The following is a 20,543-nucleotide window of genomic DNA, read 5'->3' on the forward strand; positions in this document are numbered from 1 at the left end:
ACCCTACCAATCAGACCCAACCAAAGACCAGTGTCGAACCCTGCCTAACTCAGTTCATTCCTCCATCCAACCATGATCCACCACCCTACCCACAAATCACCCCCTGTTAACTTTCCAGAATTTCTTAAGTTCAAACCTTGCCCTCCATCATTCCCCAAATCCCTCAAGATGCAGACTATCCTTACATCTGCAGAAAGAACCACAGTCCACCATCTAAAAAACTGATCCCGACATAATCCTAACTGTGGACAAAGGCTCCACCACTGCTGTTTTGAATCACAAGGATTACCTGGCAGAAGAACTCCACCAGCTGTCAGATACTTCCACATACAAACCTTGCCACAGTGACCCCATTCCAGAAATTTAGTAGGATCTCCAGTCACTCCTCAGAACCTTCGGTCTGTCCCAGAACCTCTCCCTGGAGTCCACCTCTGCTCACCTACCATTCCTCGCACTCCTACCTTCTACATGCTTCCTAAAGTCCATAAACCCAATCACCCAGATGCCCCAATGTGGCTTTGCCCCCACTGAGAGAATCTCTACTCTCTTAGACCAACACCTTCAGCCAATTACCCAGAACCTACCTTCCTATATAAAAGATACGAACCATTTCCTCCACCGACTCCCCACAGTTCCTGTCCGTATACCCCACGGTGATCTGCTTGTCACTATTGATGCCACTTCCCTTTACACTAAAATCCCTAATGCCCATGGCCTTACTGCTGTTGAACACTACCTTTCCCAGTGCTTGACAGATTCCAAACCAACAACCTCCTTCCTAGTTGCTGTGACCAACTATATCCTCACCCACAGTTAATTATCCTTTGAAGGCATTACCTACAGGCAAATCCGGGTTACGGCTATGGGTACCCACATGGCACCATCCTATGCCAACCTATTCATGGGTCATATAGAGGAATCCTTCCTAAAAACCCAGAATGCTAAACCCCTCACCTGCTTCACATTCATTGATGACATCTTTGCGATCTGGATCAAGAGTGAGGACACCCTACCCACATACCACCAGAACCTCAACAACTTCTCCCCCATTTGCTGCACATGGTCCTATTCAATGCAACATCTGACCTCCACCCCAAAGATGCCTACATCAGTACCTCTGTCCAAATCAAACCTACTAACCACCAGCAATACCTCCACTTAGACATCTGCCCCCCATTCCATGTCAAGAAGTCTCTTCCATGCAGCCTAGCCACCTGTGATCATTGCACCTGTAGTGATGAGTGGTTCCTCTCCAAATAAGTCCCACTGTCTGGCCAACAGAGCAACATTTCCCTCATATCTCAGTACCACCCACATGTGGAGCAACTGAACTACATTCTTCACCAGTATTTCAACTACCTCTTGTCATGCCCTGAAATGAGAAATGTCATGCCCACTGTCCTTCCCATCCCTCGCACAGTGGTAGTCTGCCGTCCACCGAACCTACAGAATATACTCGTCCATCCCTACACAACCCCTGCTCCCAACCCCTTACTTCATGGCTCGTACCTTGTAACAGACCTAGATGCAAGACCCGTCCCATTCATCCTCCCACCACCACTACTCCAGTCCAGTCACAAACATCACTTATCCCGTCAAATTCAGGGCTATCTGTGAAACCAGTCATATGATCTACAATCTAAGCTGTAACCCATGTGCTGCATTCTGTGTGGGCATGACAACCTATAAGCTGTCTGTCCGCATGAATGGCCAGCCACCGACAAAATGTGGCCAAGAAACAAGTGGACCACCCTGCCGCTGAGTATGCTGCCAAACATGACACCCTTCATTTCAGTGTCATATGGACCCTTCCTACCAACACCAGCTTTTCTGAATTGCGCAGGTGGGGACTTTCCCTGCAATGACCTACTATCCCGTAACGCTCATGGCCTCAGCCTTTGTTAGTCACTATCCTCACCCATCCATCCCCTTCCCTGTTCCCATTCCAGCACTGCACAGCCCTCATTCCACCATCACATCAAGTCTTTTTACTTCTCTCCTTTTCTATTACCCCCCACTCCCTCCCCACATCTCCCCTCCCCTGTCTAACCTGCAGCATTTTACTGTCCACCACCCCTACCCTATTATCCTTCCCCCACCCCACCCCACCCCACCACAGCCTCCTCCTTACCCCCACATTGTTGCCACTCCCATCATGCACTGGTGCTGCTGCTCGCAGTGTGGTTTCAATTGCATGAGAGTGCAGTCGTGTGTGTGTGTGTGTGTGTGTGTGTGTGTGTGTGTGTGTTTTGAGGAATGCCTTACTGGCCGAAAGCTTTATATGTGCCTGTCTGTGACTCAGCATGTCCGCTATATGGTGAGTGGCAACTTTCCTTTTCATAATATTGTTACACTCCGTCCTGGATTTTCAGTTTTGTGATTAATGTCCCAGTGTATGTTTTATGAATGTGAATTTGATTACTTTGTCTAAGTCTTCTGTTTCCCAATCAGAAGGACATAAAAATCATGTGCTATCCACTGAAGTCTTTTTCAACCATAAGACACAATACCCTGAATAAGTGTGACACGAGATGGAAAACCTTCCTGATTCCCAGCCATCTGTGGTACTCTGTCTGTCACCACAAGACAGACCCTATTCTGTTGCAAACATGTTTTCAATGGATTCACACACCATTTCAAATATATCATGAACTGTGGGCATGTAATCTGTAGCTATCACATCTAACAGCTCCTCGAAAACCTGTCTATGGCATACACAGTCTCCTCACCAAAGTGGGCATCTAATCTCTACAGTTCCGATGTTACCAACTCTTGCTCAGTTACACAGTCATCATGTGACTATTTTATAATCATCAGAGTTATGTTGTTGTGGTCTTCAGTCCTGAGACTGGTTTGATGCAGCTCTCCATGCTACTCTATACTGTGCAAGCTTCTTCATCTCCCAGTACCTACTGCAGCCTACATCCTTCTGAATCTGCTTGGTGTATCCATCTTTTGGTCTCCCTCTATGATTTTTACCCTCCACGCTGCCCTCCAGAACTAAATTGGTGATTCCTTGATGCCTCAGAACATGTGCTACCAACCAATCCCTTCTTCTAGTCAAGTTGTGCCACAAACTCCTCTTCTCCCCAAAACTATTCAATACCTCCTCATTAGTTATGTGATCTTCTCATCTAATCTTCAGCATTCTTCTGTAGCACCACATTTCAAAAGCTTCTATTCTCTTCTTGTCTAAACTATTTATCGTCCATGTTTCACCTCCATACATGGCTACACTCCGTACAAATACTTTCAGAAACGACTTCCTGATGCTTAAATCAATACTCGATGTTAATAAATTTCTCTTCTTCAGAAACGCTTTCCTTGCCATTGCCAGTCTACATTTTATATCCTCTCTAATGCGACCATCATCAATTATTTTGCTCCCCAAATAGCAAAACTCCTTTACTACTTGAAGTGTCTCACTTCCTAATGTAATACCCTCAGCATCACCCGACTTAATTCGACTACATTCCATTATCCTCGTTTTGCTTTTGTTGATGTTCATCTTATACCCTCCTTTCAAGACACTGTCCATTCCGTTCAACTGCTCTTCCAAGTCCTTTGTTGTCTCTGACAGAATTACAATGTCATCGGCGAACCTCAGAGTTTTTATTTCTTCTCCATGAATTTTAATACCTACTCCAAACTTGTGTTTTGTTTCCTTTACTGATTGCTCAATATACAGATTGAATAGCATTGGGGAGAGGCTACAACCCTGTCTCACTCCCTACCCAACCACTGGTTCCCTTTCATGTCCCTCGACTCTTATAACTGCCATCTGATTTCTGTACAATTTGTAAATAGCCTTTCGCTCCCTGTATTTTACCTCTGCCACCTTCAGAATTTGAAAGGGAGTATTCCAGTCAACATTGTCAAAAGCTTTCTCTAAGTCTACAAATGCTAGAAATGTAGGTTTGCCTTTCCTTAATCTTTCTTCCAAGATAAGTCGTAGGGTCAAGTATTGCCTCACGTGTTCCAACATTTCCACAGAATCCAAACTGATCTTCCCCAAGGTTGGGTTCTACCAGTTTTTCCATTTGTATGTAAAGAATTTGCATTAGTATTTTGCAGCTGTGACTTATTAAACTGATAGTTCATTAATTTTCACATCTGTCAACACCTTCTTTCTTTGGGATTGGAATTATTATATTCTTCTTGAAGTCTGAGGGAATTTTGCCTGTCTTATACATCTTGCTCATGAGATGGTAGAGTTTTGTCAGGACTGGCTCTCCCAAGGCTGTCAGTAGTTCTATTGTAATGTTGTCTACACCCGGGGCCTTGTTAAGACTCAGGTCTTTCAGTGCTGTGTCAAACTCTTCATGCAGTATCATCTCTCCCATTTCATCTTCATCTACATCCTCTTCCATTTCCATAATATTGTCCTCAAGAACATCGCCCCTGTATAGACCCTCTATATACTCCTTCCACCTTTCTGCTTTTCCTTCTTTGCTTAGAACTGGGTTTCCATCTGAGCTCGTTTAATTTTCCTGTAGGCATTATCTATCTTACCCCTCATGAGATAGGCCTCTACATCCTTACATTTGTCCTCTAGCCATCCCTGCTTAGCCATTTTGCACTTCCTGTCAATCTCATTTTTGAGACGTTTGTATTTCTTTTTGCCTGCTTCACTTACTGCATTTGTTTTATTTTCTCCTTTCATCAGTTAAATTCAGTAGTTCTTCTGTCACCCAAGGATTTCTACTAGCTCTCGTCTTTTTACCTACTTGATCCTCTGCTGCCTTCACTATTTCATTCCTCAAAGCTACTCATTCTCCTTCTACTGTATTTCTTTCCCCCATTCCTGTCACTTGTTCCCTTATGCTCTCCCTGAAACTCTGTACAACCTCTGGTTCTTTCAGTTTATCCAGGTCCCATCTCCTTAAATTTCCACCTTTTTGCAGTTTCTTCAGTTTTAATCTACAGTTCATAACCAATAGATTGTGGTCAGAGTCCACATCTGCCCCTGGAATTGTCTTACAACCTAAAATCTGGTTCCTAAATCTCTGTCTTACCATTATATAATCTGTCTGAAACCTTTTAGTATCTCCAGGATTCTTCCAGGTATACAACCTTCTTTTATGATTCTTGAACCAAGTGTTGGCTATGATTAAGTTATGCTCTGTGCAAAATTCTACAAGGCGGCTTCCTCTTTCATTCCTTCCCCCCAATCCATATTCACCTACTATGTTTCCTTCTCTCCCTTTTCCTACTGACGAATTCCAGTCACCCATGACTATTAAATTTTCGTCTCCCTTCACTACCTGAATAATTTCTTTTATCTCGTCATACATTTCATCTATTTCTTCATCTGCAGAGCTAGTTTGCATATAAACTTGTACTACTGTAGTAGATGTGGGCTTCGTGTCTATCTTGGCCACAATAATGCGTTCACTATGCTGTTTGTAGTAGCTTACCCGCACTCCTATTTTTTTTATTCATTATTAAACCTACTCCTGCATTACCCCTATTTGATTTTGTATTTATAACCCTGTATTCGCTTGACCAAAAGTCTTGTTCCTCCTGCCACCGAACTTCACTAATTCCCACTATATCTAACTTAAACCTATCCATTTCCCTTTTTAAATTTTCTAACCTACCTGCCCGATTAAGGGATCTGACATTCCACGCTCCGACCCGTAGAACACCTGTTTTCTTTCTCCTGATAACGACATCCTCTTGAGTAGTCGCCGCCTGGAGATCCGAATGGGGGACTATTTTACCTCTGCAATATTTTACCCAAGAGGACACCATCATCATTTAATCACACAGTAAAGCTGCATGCCATCAGGAAAAATTACGACTGTAGTTTCCCCTTGCTTTCAGCCATTCGCAGTACCACAACAGCAAGGCGGTTTTCGTTAGTGTAACAGGGCCAGATCAGTCAATCATCCAGACTGTTGCGCCTGCAACTACTGAAAAGGCTGCTGCCCCCTTTCGGGAACCACACATTTGTCTGGCCTCTCAAGAGATACCCCTCTGTTGTGGTTGCACCTATGGTACGGCTATCTGTATCGTTGAGGCCCACAAGCCTTCCCACCAACGGCAAGGTCCATGGTTCATGGGGAAGATCAGAGTTACGAAATTCTTTTCTTTTTTGTACAGGGGTTGTTGACCCTGTGATGGCTTGCCCAGGATAGATTTTCCAGTGGGAATGTGTTCCCATTCCCTCTGCTAGTAACTCTACCTACCTTTCTCAGAATGTACTCACCATGTAGTCCTGTGCGCTACTCCTTAGAGTTATTACTCGGACTGCAGATTAGTAGCAATCTATTTAAAGGTCCTCAAGTTTGTCACCACCATCACGATTCAGCATCTGTTCATCTAGGTTTTTCGGGAGGAGCAGGGTGCCAACAGCAGTGACACGGACAGCTGTATATCTCTGTGGGTAAGAAGAGTTACGGTTTTACTCCTCCCGCCAGTCAGGAACAATGGTCATTGCTGGGAAGAAGTAGTGTTTTCACAATGGGGCTGATAGATATGTTTTATGAAACAACCTCCCACAATCTTATTTTAACCTGTAGTTACCCAGTGAATTGTCTCCATATTATCTCCCTGTGGTATCTGTTGTTTGTGACTTTCTCTCTCAGCTTAGGCATACTGTCTGCTCAGTTTTTTTTCTCTGGGTCCCAAATCATGCAGGTATCTTGGAGATGAAGGGAGCAGCTATTTGGCTAGAGAAGTGATTTCTCACCTAACATTAGGTTTGACAGTCTCAGATAAGGATTTATGGTTGTAGATAAGATCTCTTCTCACTTGGAGATGGAACATTTGGTGGGGTGTTGCTTCTTCCAATAAACTGCACACTGCTCCTGGGAAGGGAGTGTCCCGATGGACCCCTTCCTGGTAAGGGGTGCCCGAGGAGGCCATTACTTCTCCGGCTGGGATTTGGGGATTGATGTCGCCGGTGGGTAGAGTGTCGATGTACCCAAATGGGGTGTGGGGGAGCAGTAACAGGAAGACCACCAACCACTAGGCATAATTGGGTGGCCCCGAGGGCTGGAAATGGAAAACATGGAGGCTGATGGCACAGTCACTATAAGATGATGTCGTAGCAGTAGCAAATGTTATTGTCATGTAGGAGATAGGCGATCGTATTTCTTCCTGGCCTCTTGATACACGGGGCAGTCGATTGTCTCAGATTCCTGGATTTTCTTTTTGCGTTCGAAAACAGTGCAGTGTAGTGAACAGGGGGAATTGTGCTCCCTACAACTGAAACAGATGGAAGGAGGGGCTCAAAGAATATTTGTGTACAACTGTCAGCCATAGTCCCTACAAATGGGGCTGGCATTGCAACACAAAGATAGTCTAAATCACATACATTCATAGCACTGCATGGGAGGAGCAAGATATGGCTTGACATCACAGTGAACACATCACCTATACATTCTCAGACAGCAGATCACCTTCAAAGGCCAAGGTCAAGGCTCTCCAATATCCACTTTGTTGTCTTTTGGTCCCAGCTGGACATGATGGAGAAAATGCACATGTTGACACTCCAAATTAGCACACAACTCATCATCAGTCTGTAAAAGGAGGTATCTGTGAAAACTGAGACCCTGTACCATATTCAGACATTTGGGAGGGGGGGGTTATAGTGACAGGAATGTCGGCCAGCTTCTTGCAGGTGAGCAGCCTATAATGATGGAGTGAGGGAGGCTGTTTTAAGCAGAACAGAGCCACTTTCCATTTTTGAAGTTGCCACTTCCCAAACCTGTCCTCAACATATCAACGGAGAATGACGACTTTACCTGGCCAGTACGCTACTGCACGGAGCCCTGTGCCCCAGCCATGATGGGCACATATTCTTTGAATTGCAAGAGGTGTTTCCACCTCGGACATGGACAGTGTGATTCCTGTATGGGCAGGGAGATACCACTGTGCAGGTACTTCACAACTCACCCACCCCCCACCCGCCTCTCCTCCCACGCCCCCAAAGGACTGGCTACTGCGCTGTGTTTTATTCGTAGAACCAGTGCAAGAAAAAAGGGTGTAAAGAGAGCAAGGCACAAAGATTAAATATGTGCTATGCTGGACAACCTTCCCTATAAAATCTGCACTTCTGTAAAATTTAGGAAAGGAGTAGCATGTCAAACACAATAAGGGGCCTAAATAATTAATAATGGAAAACTGTAGACCGCCAGAAGGCAAGAAAACAAGAATTGCAAAAATTGAGCCAGATCATAGCACAGTCAGCACCAAGAAGACCATCCTACAGGAAGGTAGGGAGCAAGAAAGTGTAGTTAAAAGATAATACTTGCAGCATTGCAAGGGCTGGGCCCCTGCAGTGACCACGCATGTAGTCACAAAAGAGATGTGAGCCCTCTGGGAGGAGATCTTCTAGAGGCAAAATGTTAAAGATGGGAGAAGAACTGACTCTCTTGAAGAAATTATAAAAATCTGTTCAACTATCATTCGCTAGCATCAAGGATGAGAAATCAATAATGTCTTGCTTCCATTGGGTTGTTGTATGAAGATGCCTATCAGCATTGAACAGTGTGGGTGTGTGGGTGTGTGTGCGCGCGCACGCGCGCGTGGATGCGCGCGCGCGCGCACACACACACACACACACACACACACACACACACACACACACACACACACAAGAAAAAATAGTACAGTAGAATAAAGAGCTAACCAAATAAAAAACACTTTCTTCAAGAAAAAGAAGAACCATTTCAGCTGTCCACATATCACCCACTAACATTAGAAGCAAGTACCCAGGAAGATTATTTCTGGCATGGAGAGCCAGGAGGAGGGATCATTTTACCAGAATGTGAGCTGTTGTCTGCATGGTGCCACAGCAACAATGTCAAGATGTCTCATTACATACAATAAAGCTGTGGGTTAATCTGGTATGATAGATGTGGAGGTGACATAGGATGATGGACTCCTTTCCGGAGGAACATCAGTGTGTACACCATCCTCGAATCTGCGTCGGCTTCTCCTTTGGACCATAAGACTGAATAGACACCATGGTTTTTGACCACCTGTTCGTGGACATCCTCGATGCATTTCCAGGTTCAGATGTCGTATACACTGACAGCTCTATGGTCTACAGATGAGCCAGTTTTGCCTACATACATGCAAGATGCAGTGAACTGCTCTCCCACCAGAATTGGTGGCAATTGCTTGAGCCCTCAGCCACCTTCATTTTTGCACTGTTGAGTCATTAATAATTGGCAGTGACTCCTCAAATAGTTGTCAGAGTGTCAACGAGTGCTACCTTGGCTATCCAGGATCCATTGGTTGTCTTTGTATGGACCCTTGGTCATGTTGGGATCTCAAGGAACAAATGTGCTAACTGGTTGCCAAGATGGTTGCCAGGATGCTGACTTTGGAGATGGTGGTGCCGGAACTTCATCTTCAGTCAATTCTATGCCAACAATTGGTGGAGATTAGGAATGCAGATTGGTGTGCCCTGGTTTCTCTGAACAAACTGTGAACCATAAAGGATACCATGTAGCAGGCTTCCTTTTCTGTTCTCTGTTGGTTTTGCATTGGCCTTACTTGGCTGACCTTTGGCCTCATCCTCTGATATGAGGATCCACCCCACTGTCGCTGTGGTGCCCATCTCGAAGTGGCCCACATCCTACCTGACTGCCCCCATCTGGCTACCTTACGGCGAAATCTTAAAACCTGCTGACAGGCACACACACTATGCCGAAGTGGCCAATTTAAAACTTTTATGTTTTACCTGTGGACGTGGTTTTTCTTCTCTCTGTGACATAAGGTGCATTAGCCTCATCAGCCACTTAAAGGATCTGAGGAGTGCCCCGTCTCATGCTATGACCCGAGGTGGCCTGTGGCTGCCTGTGATCCTTGGGCCTGGCTCCTGCCCTTTACACTTTTAAAAATCTTCTCAGTCTTTTAAATCTGTTGTTGCTTGATGGAGTTGTCATCATTGTTCTCTTTTCTGAAGTTTTATCTTTTCCGAGCTACCATAAAAAAGGTAATGGGTTAACGTGAAATTAAATATGTGAAAGACCTACCATTTTTGTGGCAAACACTCAAATTAGCTGTAATTATGTCACAGATGTGTCTTGTAAGTTTTGGAACTTTAAATATAATAATGAGCTAATTAAATATTGTTTTTCCCTCTGATACTATCTTCCATTTTGCAAACTATGAAAACAATTTGTCAAGAAATCTCTGTGGCCAATTGTTTGCATGTTTCTGCATTACACAAATCTTACTACATTGCCATTACATCCCTTGCCTATCATTCAGTAAACGTCATGAGCAGGAGTAGGTGTGAATTAAGCAAAACCAGATTTTTTCATAAACATTAAAACTGAAGAAGGCTTGAAGCAGTCTGGCAGAGCTGTAGGCCCTCAATTGCAGCAGATTTTAGGGGAAGAGTATAAAGTTACCAACATTCTGAAGTCAAGTGCTGGGCTGAATCGAGTGATTGAGAGTTTACGGCCTTTGTGTAAGAGTTTCATGAAAGATATCTGTTTGTGATAGTGGGTGGAGCAGGGAACAGCTTGGATGGAGACAGGGCATACAACAAAGTTGGTGACTTGAAGATGATGACTTGCTTAACTTGTAGCGCAATGTGAGAACAGTTGAACGGTTCTGGTTGCACAGTCTGCTTTTTGTTTGGCAGTGCTGTATAGCAAGCCAGTTCGGAGCTGGAGATGGTTCTAATGACCGCTGACCAGGTGCATGTCATACTGGTACCAGTGGAGACATTAGGGAGATGGGGCTATATTAGGCATGGTCTGCAGCTCAGCCTAGGAGTGGAGTGGAGTTTGTGACTGTGTAGTAGGTAGGTGTGTACCACACACAGTCAGATACATGTTGTCATCAATAAGAGAACTAGGCCTCTTTTAGGATATATATCATGACAACAGGCTGCCCTCCCTTAAAAGCATGTCAACCAGTTGAGAAATTTCTTGGTATGCTTTACAGAGCACTAGAGTAGACACACTGAAATACAGCATATATCATATGAATGTTACTGTAGAACTACCATAACCATTTCTTTCGGATGCACAGAAATGGCTTAAAGAGATTCAAAATACAGTATGTTACTTTTCTAAGTATCACTGCCCACAAAAGGTGCATAGGTGCTACAATAATAGTAGTACAATGTTGTTCCTGTGACTAAAAAAAGGTTGCATTTTGCACTATTGCAGGTGAAATATCTTAAAATAATTCCATTTTGGTTCAAAGCATAGAACAATTCTACATGTTACATTTGATTATCCATGAGGGCAAAGCCTACATCTCCCCTTTTGACCCATGCTCTGGCCAGTGACCAGAACAGTCATATCATATATCAGTCATTGATTGGCACAGGGGATGCTGTTCTCTTCTTCTGGTCTTGTTGTCTATCCAGTACTCAAAGCAAGGCTTTCTCTTCCCACAAAAGGTAAGTCCACTTAACATTCTCTCAGGCAAAAATACACTTAAATACTTTTATGATAGCACACCTTCAAGACTTCCTCTTTCAATCTATTCTCAGTTTTGTTGCACAATATAAAACAGCTCCAGAAAATTGAAAAAAACTGATGTTCACACAAACTTGCACAATATCAGCTGAAGAGAGACACTATTCAGAAACTCTTCACCAGAGACAACATACTACCTCTGTATATGAGAGCTTAAACATTGCTTGCAATCACCATTATCCATCCAGGGACGAAACAGGAAACATGTTGCAGAAAACAGTGTGCAATTTTGATGTTGTTTGAGAGTAACATTGCCAAATAAGGGGTTAAAGTGCTGGGAATCAAGTACTTATATCAGAAGTGGCACACATTTTAAATCTGAAGAACATCTGCTCACAATATATACATTTTGAAGTGGTGACTGTTGAACTAACAAAGCGAGACATCCATAAGAAGCTAATCATTCAGCGCATGTACCACTCACCTATTAGTAATGTGGACAGCTTCTGCAACAAACTGAAGTCCTGGTAAGAGTTTCGTCTCCCAAAACTAACATACTGATATGTTAATAGTGACAGAGGTGTTGAGAGTGAAATTAATAACAACTTATAAACATTTTAAATGTTTAGGATACTTTGGTGTGGCACAAAGCTAAACTCCGTTACTATACTCCAATGAAAATTACTTTGTGTTTGATGTTTCAGCGAGGCAAGTGATAGGGGCAAGCCTCAAAATTGGTTCAAATGGCTCTGAGCACTATGGGACTCAACTGCTGTGGTCATAAGTCCCCTAGAACTTAGAACTACTTAAACCTAACTAACCTAAGGACATCACACACATCCATGCCCGAGGCAGGATTCGAACCTGCGACCGTAGCGGTCGTGCGGTTCCAGACTGTAGCGCCTTTAACCGCTCGGCCACTCCGGCCGGCTGGCAAGCCTCAAAACAGTTGTAGTTCTTTCTCAAGTGCCGCTCGGTCACTCCGGCCGGCTGGCAAGCCTCAAAACAGTTGTAGTTCTTTCTCAAGTGCCATGCTCTACCGTGTTGCCTGTTTTGTGGGATGTGTGCAGTGACTTGTGAAGTGTAGCTGGCCACATGCTGGCAACACTTGCACTCACCAATGTAATTGTGTGTGTGTGTTTGTGTGTACTGCTGACAAAGGCCTTAATGGCCAAAAGCTTTAATTGTGTGAATCTTTTTATTGTGCCTATCACGACTCAGCATCTTCGCTATATGGATGGTGAGTAGCAACTTTCCTTCTCTGTTATTGTTACATTCAATAACAAAGTAATATATAATGCAGAAAATAAAAGAAATTTACTAAAGGATGTCATAAAACATGACACTGGGAATGGCAGACACAGATAAAGTAACATACAAATTAAAAGTGGGGTGGAGGATAGAAAATCCTCATGAATTCACAAATTTTGTAAATTGACTATTTCTCTGGTATTCCAGAGAAGTTGCAACATTTTCATAAAACACGCGTTGTTTCTCACAACAGAACTTGAAGTTAGGAAAACCATGTAGAAATCAAAAAATAAGATGTCAGCAGGTAGAGATGAGGTTCCAGTCTGTTCTGAAGGCATGCATCAACACCATACAGGCCCCCTTAAACAATAAATTAATCCCTTAATTCAGGTATTTTTCCATAGGTGTAAGAGGAAAAGCACTGTGTGGCTGGACAATGGGACTTTGTTTTTGTGGTTGGGAGGGTATGTACAGTCCGTGAAGGCGTTAGTGAGGGTCTTGGTATATTTCGATATGGTCTACTTTTCATTACAGGTTCGACGGCCACAGAGGCCATATGGAAGGGACTTTTAAGTATGGAATAGGTGACAGCTGTCAAAGTGGAGGTATTGTAGGTGGTTGGTAGGTACAGTATGGACAGAAGTACCAAAGTAGCCATCTTTGAGGTGAAGGTCAATACTGAGGAAGGTGACTTGTGGTGTTGAGTAGGACCAGGTGAAGCAAGTGGGGGAAAAGGTGTTGAGGTTCTGGAAAAATGTGGATAGGGGTCATCACCCTCGATCCAGATGACAAAGATGTCATCAGTGAATCTGAACCAGGTGAAGGGTTTTAGATTGCGGGTGTTTAGGAAGGATTCCTCTAGATGGCCCATGAATAGATTAGCATAGGTTGGTGTTATGTGGATGCCCATAGCCGTACCCTAGATTTGTTTGTAGGTAATGCCTCCAAGGAAGAAGTAATTATGGATAAGGATATAGTTTGTCAACACAACTAGGAAGGAGGTTGTAGGTTTGTAATATGTCAGGTGTCAGTCAGTACAGGTAGTGTTGAATAGTAGTAAGGGCATGGCATTAAAGATGTTGGCGTAAAGGGAGGCGGCATCCATAGTGATGAGCAGGCCACCATGTCATAAACAAACTGGAACTAGGGAGAGTCGGTAGTGGAAATGGTTGGTATCTTGTATGCAGGTAATAGGCTGAAGGTGTTCATCTGTGAGAGCAGAGGTTATCTCAGTAGGGTCACAGCAACAGACTACAATGGGGCATCCTGGTTGGTTGGATTTATGGACTTCAGGAAGCATGTAGAAGGCAGGGAGTGGTAGGTGTGGGCCTAAGGATTTGAGGAGAGACTAGAGATCATGCTGGATTTCTGGAATGGGTCTGTGTAGCAGGGTTTGTAGGCGGGTGAGTCTGACAGCTGGTGCAGTCCTTCTGCCAGATAATCCTTGCGGTACAAAGCGACAGTGGTGGAGCCTTTGTTAGCAGTAGGATTATAAGTTTGGGATTGGTTTTCAGGTGGTGTGATTGCTGTTCTTTCTGCGGATGTGAGGTTAGTTTGTAACTATTTCCTCAACCACAATTACTTCTCCTTTAAAGGCATTACCTAGAAGCAAATCCAGGGTCCAGTTATTGGCACCCGCTTGGCACCATCCTATGCCAACTTACTCATGAGCCATTTAGAGGTATCCTTCCTAAACACCCACAGTCCCAAACCCCTCACCTGGTTCAGGTTCATTGATGACATCTTCATGATCTAGATTGAGAGTGAGAACACCCTATCCACATCGCTCCACAACCTCAGCATGTTCTCCCCCATTTGCTTCACCTGGTCCTGCTCAACCTAACAAGCCACCTTCCTCGACATTGACGTGCACCTCAGAGATGTTTACATCAGTACCTTCGTCCGCATCAAACCTACCAACCACCGACACTACTTCCACTTTTATAGCTGCCACCCATTCCATACCAAGAAGTCCCTTCCATACAGCCTAGCCACCCGTGGACATCACATCTGTAGTGATGAGTAAACCGTCTCAAAATATACTGAGGGTCTCACTATGGCCTTCAAGTACTGTAAATACCTTCCCAACCTTGTACAGAAACTAAGTCCAAATGTTTTGCCACAGAGGAGCATTGCCTTCGTGATTCAGTATCATCCAGGACTGGAGCAACTGAATCACATTTGCCAGAGTTTCGACTGCTTCTCGTTGTGCCCTGAAATGAGGAATGTCCTACCCACTATCCTTCCCACCCCTCCTACAGTGGTATTCTGCCACCCACTGAACCTACACAATATCTTCATCCATCCCTACACAACCCTTGCTCCCAGCCCCTCGCCTCATGGCTCATATGTCTGTAATAGACCTGGAAGCAATACCTGTTCCATCACCCTCTCCACCTATCCCATCAAAGGCAGCGCTATGTGTGAAACCAGCTAGGCAACGACCACTGTTCTGCATTTTATGTGGGCATGACAACTGACAAGCTGTCTGTCCGCATGAGTGGCCACCGACAAACTGTGGCCAAGAAACAAGTGGACCACCCTGTTGCTGAACACACTGCCAGACATGACATCCTTCATTTCAGTGATTGCTTCATAGACTGTGCCATTTGGATCCTTCCTGCTAACACTAGCTTTTCTGAATTATGCAGGTGAGAACCATCCCTACAATATATCCTACATTCCTATAACACTTCTGTTCTCAACCAGTATTAGCCATTGTCCTTACCTGTCTAGCCCCTTCTGTGTTCCCATTCCAACACTATACAGTCTCTGTTCCACCAACGCAGCCACAGTCTTTTCACTCCTCTCCTTTTCTGCTACCCCTTTCCATCTAACCTCAACACTGCACCTGGCTGTGCTACCCTCTCTCTACCTAGTCCCTGCATGCTCCCACAAGCAGCACTTTTCCATCCCCCCACACCTACCCTGCTATGTCCCTCCGCTACCTGCCTCAGCCTCCTCCTTACTGCCACCACCTGCTTGCTTCTCCCATCAGGCGCTGCTGTTCGCCATCTGGTTTCAGCAGCCAGACAATTGTCATGTCTGTGAGTGTGTGAGTGAGAGTGAGAGAGTTGTGTGTGTGTGTTTTGTCTATTTCTGACAAAGGCCTTGTTTGCCAAAAGCTCACTTTCTGACAGTCTTTTTGTTGTACCTATTTGTGACTCAGCATCTCCACAATGTGACGAGCTACATCTGTCCTTTTCATAATGAAGAAATAAATTGGTTTCATAATAGTCACTGGCGTTTGTTTTGATTTTCAGGTTTGAACTCATTGGGAAACGAGCCACTGTAATATTAACTGTATGCTGTAGACTCCTTGTCCTGGTTATGTTCCAAAATTGGCCCTTTCTGTCCCAAAAAAAATCGAGAGCATCAATTTCCTGCAGAGGGTTGATTTTTGAATTTTTCACTGGAGGTATGGGGTATTTCCATTGCATGCTCTTTGGTTCAAAGTGAATACTTCATGTTGCTTCTCCAGTAATTATTCAAATGCCTCCAGTAACATTATGGACTGGTAGGTGCTGACAGATTCTCACATGTTGTGCATGTGCTCTTCATTTAATTGTTTTCAGCCTGTTCTAGATATCATACACAGAACCATGACAGTCGTGCACTTGGTTTGCTTCTTTACCAACAGTCACTCATCAGTTATCCAAAATTGGCTTGTAGACTTGCTTAATGTTGGCATCAGTAGTGGGTGGGACTGGATGTCTTGATCTTCTCTAGTTGTTCATTCTTGTTTGGCTGCTTTTGACTTATTTTGCCCACTATTAAGTACTTATTGATCATAGAGCTTCGTCACTGTATTGTGGTGAGTTTCCTGTGGATTAAATCTCGTTCTACATCTTGAGACCACAAAATCCAGATGAGAGAATGCCACATGTTACTGGTCCAAACGGAGAGTGGCACTGCTTTGTGGCTCTACTTTGCAGAAGTACAGATCAAACTAATGTGATAGTGCTGGAAGCCAACAGAAGCGAAGAGAGGAGTTTGGAAAAATTACAAACTGTTTTGTCTTGGAGATAAAGTGGTTGACGTGCAAGCATACTTTTTAAAAAAAATTCTGTGAAACAAATCGCCAGAGCACTTCATAACGTAGTAACTGGTTTCAATCAGCCAGTGTTAATTTAAAGGCTAAAGACAAATGCTGCAAGAGGGTTTCTGGTGCATTGTGTTGCAGAAAATAAGCAAAATAGATGAAGGAGAATGGTGCCACTAGCAGCTGTCAAACACACTAAGCCATAAAAACAACGTAAAGATGATTAGAATGAAAGTGCAGTTAGTTATGGACTTACCCTTGTAAAAGAAGCAGTTGGCATTAAAATCTCAGAAATGCTCTTCAATAAAAATGACAGCCTGTAACTTAGCACAGCATTAGATCCAGTCATTGTATGGTTGGAGCACACACACCTTTGGTTATAGACTTAACCAAGGACATCACAGCTAGAATGCGATGAGGTGGTCAAAAACACACTAATAGAATTCATGCTGTCCTCAATCACATATCTACCTGCAACAGTGCTGCAGATTAACTAAATTTAATGTTAAGATAAGAGAAATATATTGAGTTATTAAGGAAAAATCAATTTCCTAATGGAATTGGCTCAATGTTTGTTTTTAGTGAGAGGACTGGATCATATTTTCAAAGCTATGGAATGAAACACTTACTTTTAGCTCACAAAGTCTTGTAGTACACTAATCTTTAAAAACATACTCATACCAATAATTTATTTAAACAATGGAAACGCCAGGTTGGAATGTCAAAAATATAAGGAAAAGATAGATTGCTATTTACTGTAAAGGTGACACGTTGGGTTTCAGACAGGCACAACAAAGGGATCACATCTCTCTGGAAGAGACAGCTGCAAGTCCTGCCCAAGCCACCCACCCAGCACTTCCTATTCCAGTCTTGTCACAGGCTTATCCTTCCCCATCAGAGGCAGGGCCACCTGTGAAAGTAGCCATGTCATTTACCAGCTCTGCTGCAACCATTGCACAGCTTTTCATATTGGTATGATTACCAACCAGGACAGTATGAACAGCCACTGCAAAACCGCAGCCAAGAGCAAAGTAGACCATCCCATGCCCCAATGTGCAGCTGAACATAACACACTTGATTTCAATGGCTGCTTCACTACCTGAGCCATGTGGATCCTTTCCTTCACATCCAGCTTCTCTGAACTGTGTAGATGGTAGTTATCCTTACAACACATTCTCTGCTCTGGAAACTATACTGGCCTCAACTTACGCTAACTTACTGTTGGCACACCCTCCACTTGACAATTTCTGTCACCTCTGTCCCATCACTTCCTCCCTATTCTTGTCCCCTCACCTTCTTTGTGTGACACCCTCTGCCAACGCACCCAGCCATCTTTCCTGTTCTTTTTCTGTTTCACTCCCCACCTCCCTGCCCCTAAACCTTTTGATGCTGTGTCTGTTGGCAGTCTAGTCTTCCGTCCCCCACCCAAACTCTGCTATCCCTTCCCAGGTTGCAGCTTCCATTGTACATGACACTTACCTTCTGGTGCAAGCTGCTGTAGATGGCGGACTTGTCTGTGTAAGGTAGTGTTTTGTGTGTGTGTGTGTGTGTGTGTGTGTGTGTGTGTGTGTGTGTACTTTTGTGAAGAAAACTTTGGTCAAAATCATTCTTTTTCTTATATTGTTGCCAATAACATACTTTTTGTTTAAAATAGATTCTGATTGCTCCATACTTTAACAACTAGCGTGCATGGCTCTGCACAGGCCCTAATGTAAGAGTGTAATAACTCATTATGACAAATACATTTTTAAACACAAATATTGTTGATAAGACTTTATTGTGACTGTTATTGATTTTGGATGAACCAACAAGTTTACTGTTATTGTCACAGTTTGTTTATTTCCAGAAAATGTTTTGAAGGTTTAAATCTCCATGAACAGGGGAATTTGCTAGGGAACACATTACATATAAGACACATCATATACATATAATAGTATTTAAAAAGTGTGATAATATGTGAATAATGTGCCACAACAGAGAAAGGAGCCTATGACCACTGGAGACGCTGCAACAGGTTACTCAAAAGTTGTAACAAAACACATACATCCTAAGATTATAATAACTCTCACAAATCTGGCTGAAGTTATACATTTAAACCTTTGAAACACATTGTGGCAATCAATAGAAAGTGACTCGTAATAGTAAACTTGTTGTTCATTCAATAAATATGTTATTAGAGTTCACACTTTTGTAAAACTGTAATGAAAAATTACATATTCACAAAAACTCAAATGTGACAGTAAGTTTTACAGTAGTTAAGTAAATCTTTTACACTATATGTATTCTTATAAAATTTTTTATACAAAACTTCATACAGTATTAACTTTAAACAGTTACTTTTGGAATATGTAAATTTCTGGTATATTTCATAATTATTTTGATTCCTAATGTTTATGCTCGGTTCTTTGCTTAGGTTACATTTTTTGATACAACTAGTTACATTGTAAATCATGTTAAACGTTCTTAACTACAGCTCTGTTTACACTTATAAGAATTGATTTCATTTTTATGTAGTGTGTTTCCAGAAAATTTCTATTCTACAATTTTCTATATTTCATAGTAAACAGTTATAAGAGTGAATTATCATCTTCCTGGAAATGAAATTATCATTTTAACAGGGTGGAGATCATAGCCAAATGATAACATAATAATCAATACAACGTATCGAGTAACACATTAGACTATTGTATACTCCTATATAAAGTCTTAAGACTATTAAGTTATAACATCTATCAGCTATCACTTGTTTAAGGAGAACTAAATCGAAAGCTCCTAGGATTTTGACCTCTCAAGCCAACTGCAAGCCCAGGACTTTATATTTATTCATGTCACCACAGATACGTGCCTTCATGTGTTTGTATCTCATCCCTTTTTAGGCTCATTCTGAAATTGCTTATACTTCTTTTATTGCCTCTCGACATGCAAATTAATACTATTTTATTGCCCCTGGACACACAAATTAAAACAGCAGTGAAGATCTGTTACCCAGTCTCACTTACTCCCTAACATGAACTTGTTTTTTGTGAGCTTCTATTTTCTGAGCGTAAATAACAGCGCAGTCCTTCTAACCGCAGTGTTTCAGGTTCAGCCATCATGTCAACAACAGACGAGAGTTCGAAAATCCCGGCATGTGACTTGGTTGCTCTCCTGGATGCCAGAGATGCAGCACTCGTAACACTGGTGGCAGGAGAGATGCAGCTGGCAGTACACAGATCTGTCTTAGTGGCCAAAAGCCCAGTGTTCAGTGCAATGCTGGCTCACGACATGTTGGAGGCCAACAGCGGTCGCATAGTCATCACAGATGTCGACCCTGAGGTGCTGCAGCAGCTGCTGCTGTTCATGTACCAGGACAGCACTCCGCAACTCTGCAGTCTGGCACCACAGCTCTTGACAGCCGCAGACAAATATTGTTTGCCTGACTTGAAGGCACAGTGCGAATTGCAACTGATCCAAGATCTGTCTGTGGAAAATGTCACGTCAAGTGCCTCGGTTGCGTTGCGGCACTCTTGCAGTCGCTTAAAGGAAGTGTGTGGCATCTACATGCAGGCGAACTTTACCAAGGTGATGGGCACTGAGGGGTGGGCAGAAGCAGTGAGAAAGCACCCCGAAGAGTTTTTGGAGGTCACTCGTTTGGTTGCAGCAAAATCATCAAAACGCAGGTTTGTAACCTACCATAAACTGCACCTTCGTAAATGTCATCTACATCTACACTCTGTGACCCACTATAATAAAATGTCTAGCAATGGGTACACTCTTTATTGAACGAGCTTAAAATTTTTCCATTTTATTTGGAAATTGAATATGGAAAAATGGTTGCAACATCTCTCCTATCAAACTGTTACTTGTCAGAATGT

General features: G+C 43.1%; 1 protein-coding gene across 1 annotated transcript in view; it reads left to right on the forward strand.

The window, feature by feature from the left end:
* Window positions 1-20,543, forward strand: part of LOC126106873 (poly [ADP-ribose] polymerase tankyrase-1-like) — a 135,371-nt gene that overhangs the window by 20,985 nt on the left and 93,843 nt on the right. Inside the window, exon 2 of the mRNA XM_049913271.1 lies at window positions 19,764-20,348. Within this exon, the coding sequence (XP_049769228.1) occupies window positions 19,783-20,348 (566 nt within the window). The 5' untranslated portion in view covers window positions 19,764-19,782. The remainder of the gene's footprint in view (window positions 1-19,763; window positions 20,349-20,543) is intronic.

This window comes from Schistocerca cancellata, chromosome 10 (assembly GCF_023864275.1).
Source record: "Schistocerca cancellata isolate TAMUIC-IGC-003103 chromosome 10, iqSchCanc2.1, whole genome shotgun sequence".
NCBI classification, from domain to species: Eukaryota; Metazoa; Arthropoda; class Insecta; order Orthoptera; family Acrididae; genus Schistocerca; species Schistocerca cancellata.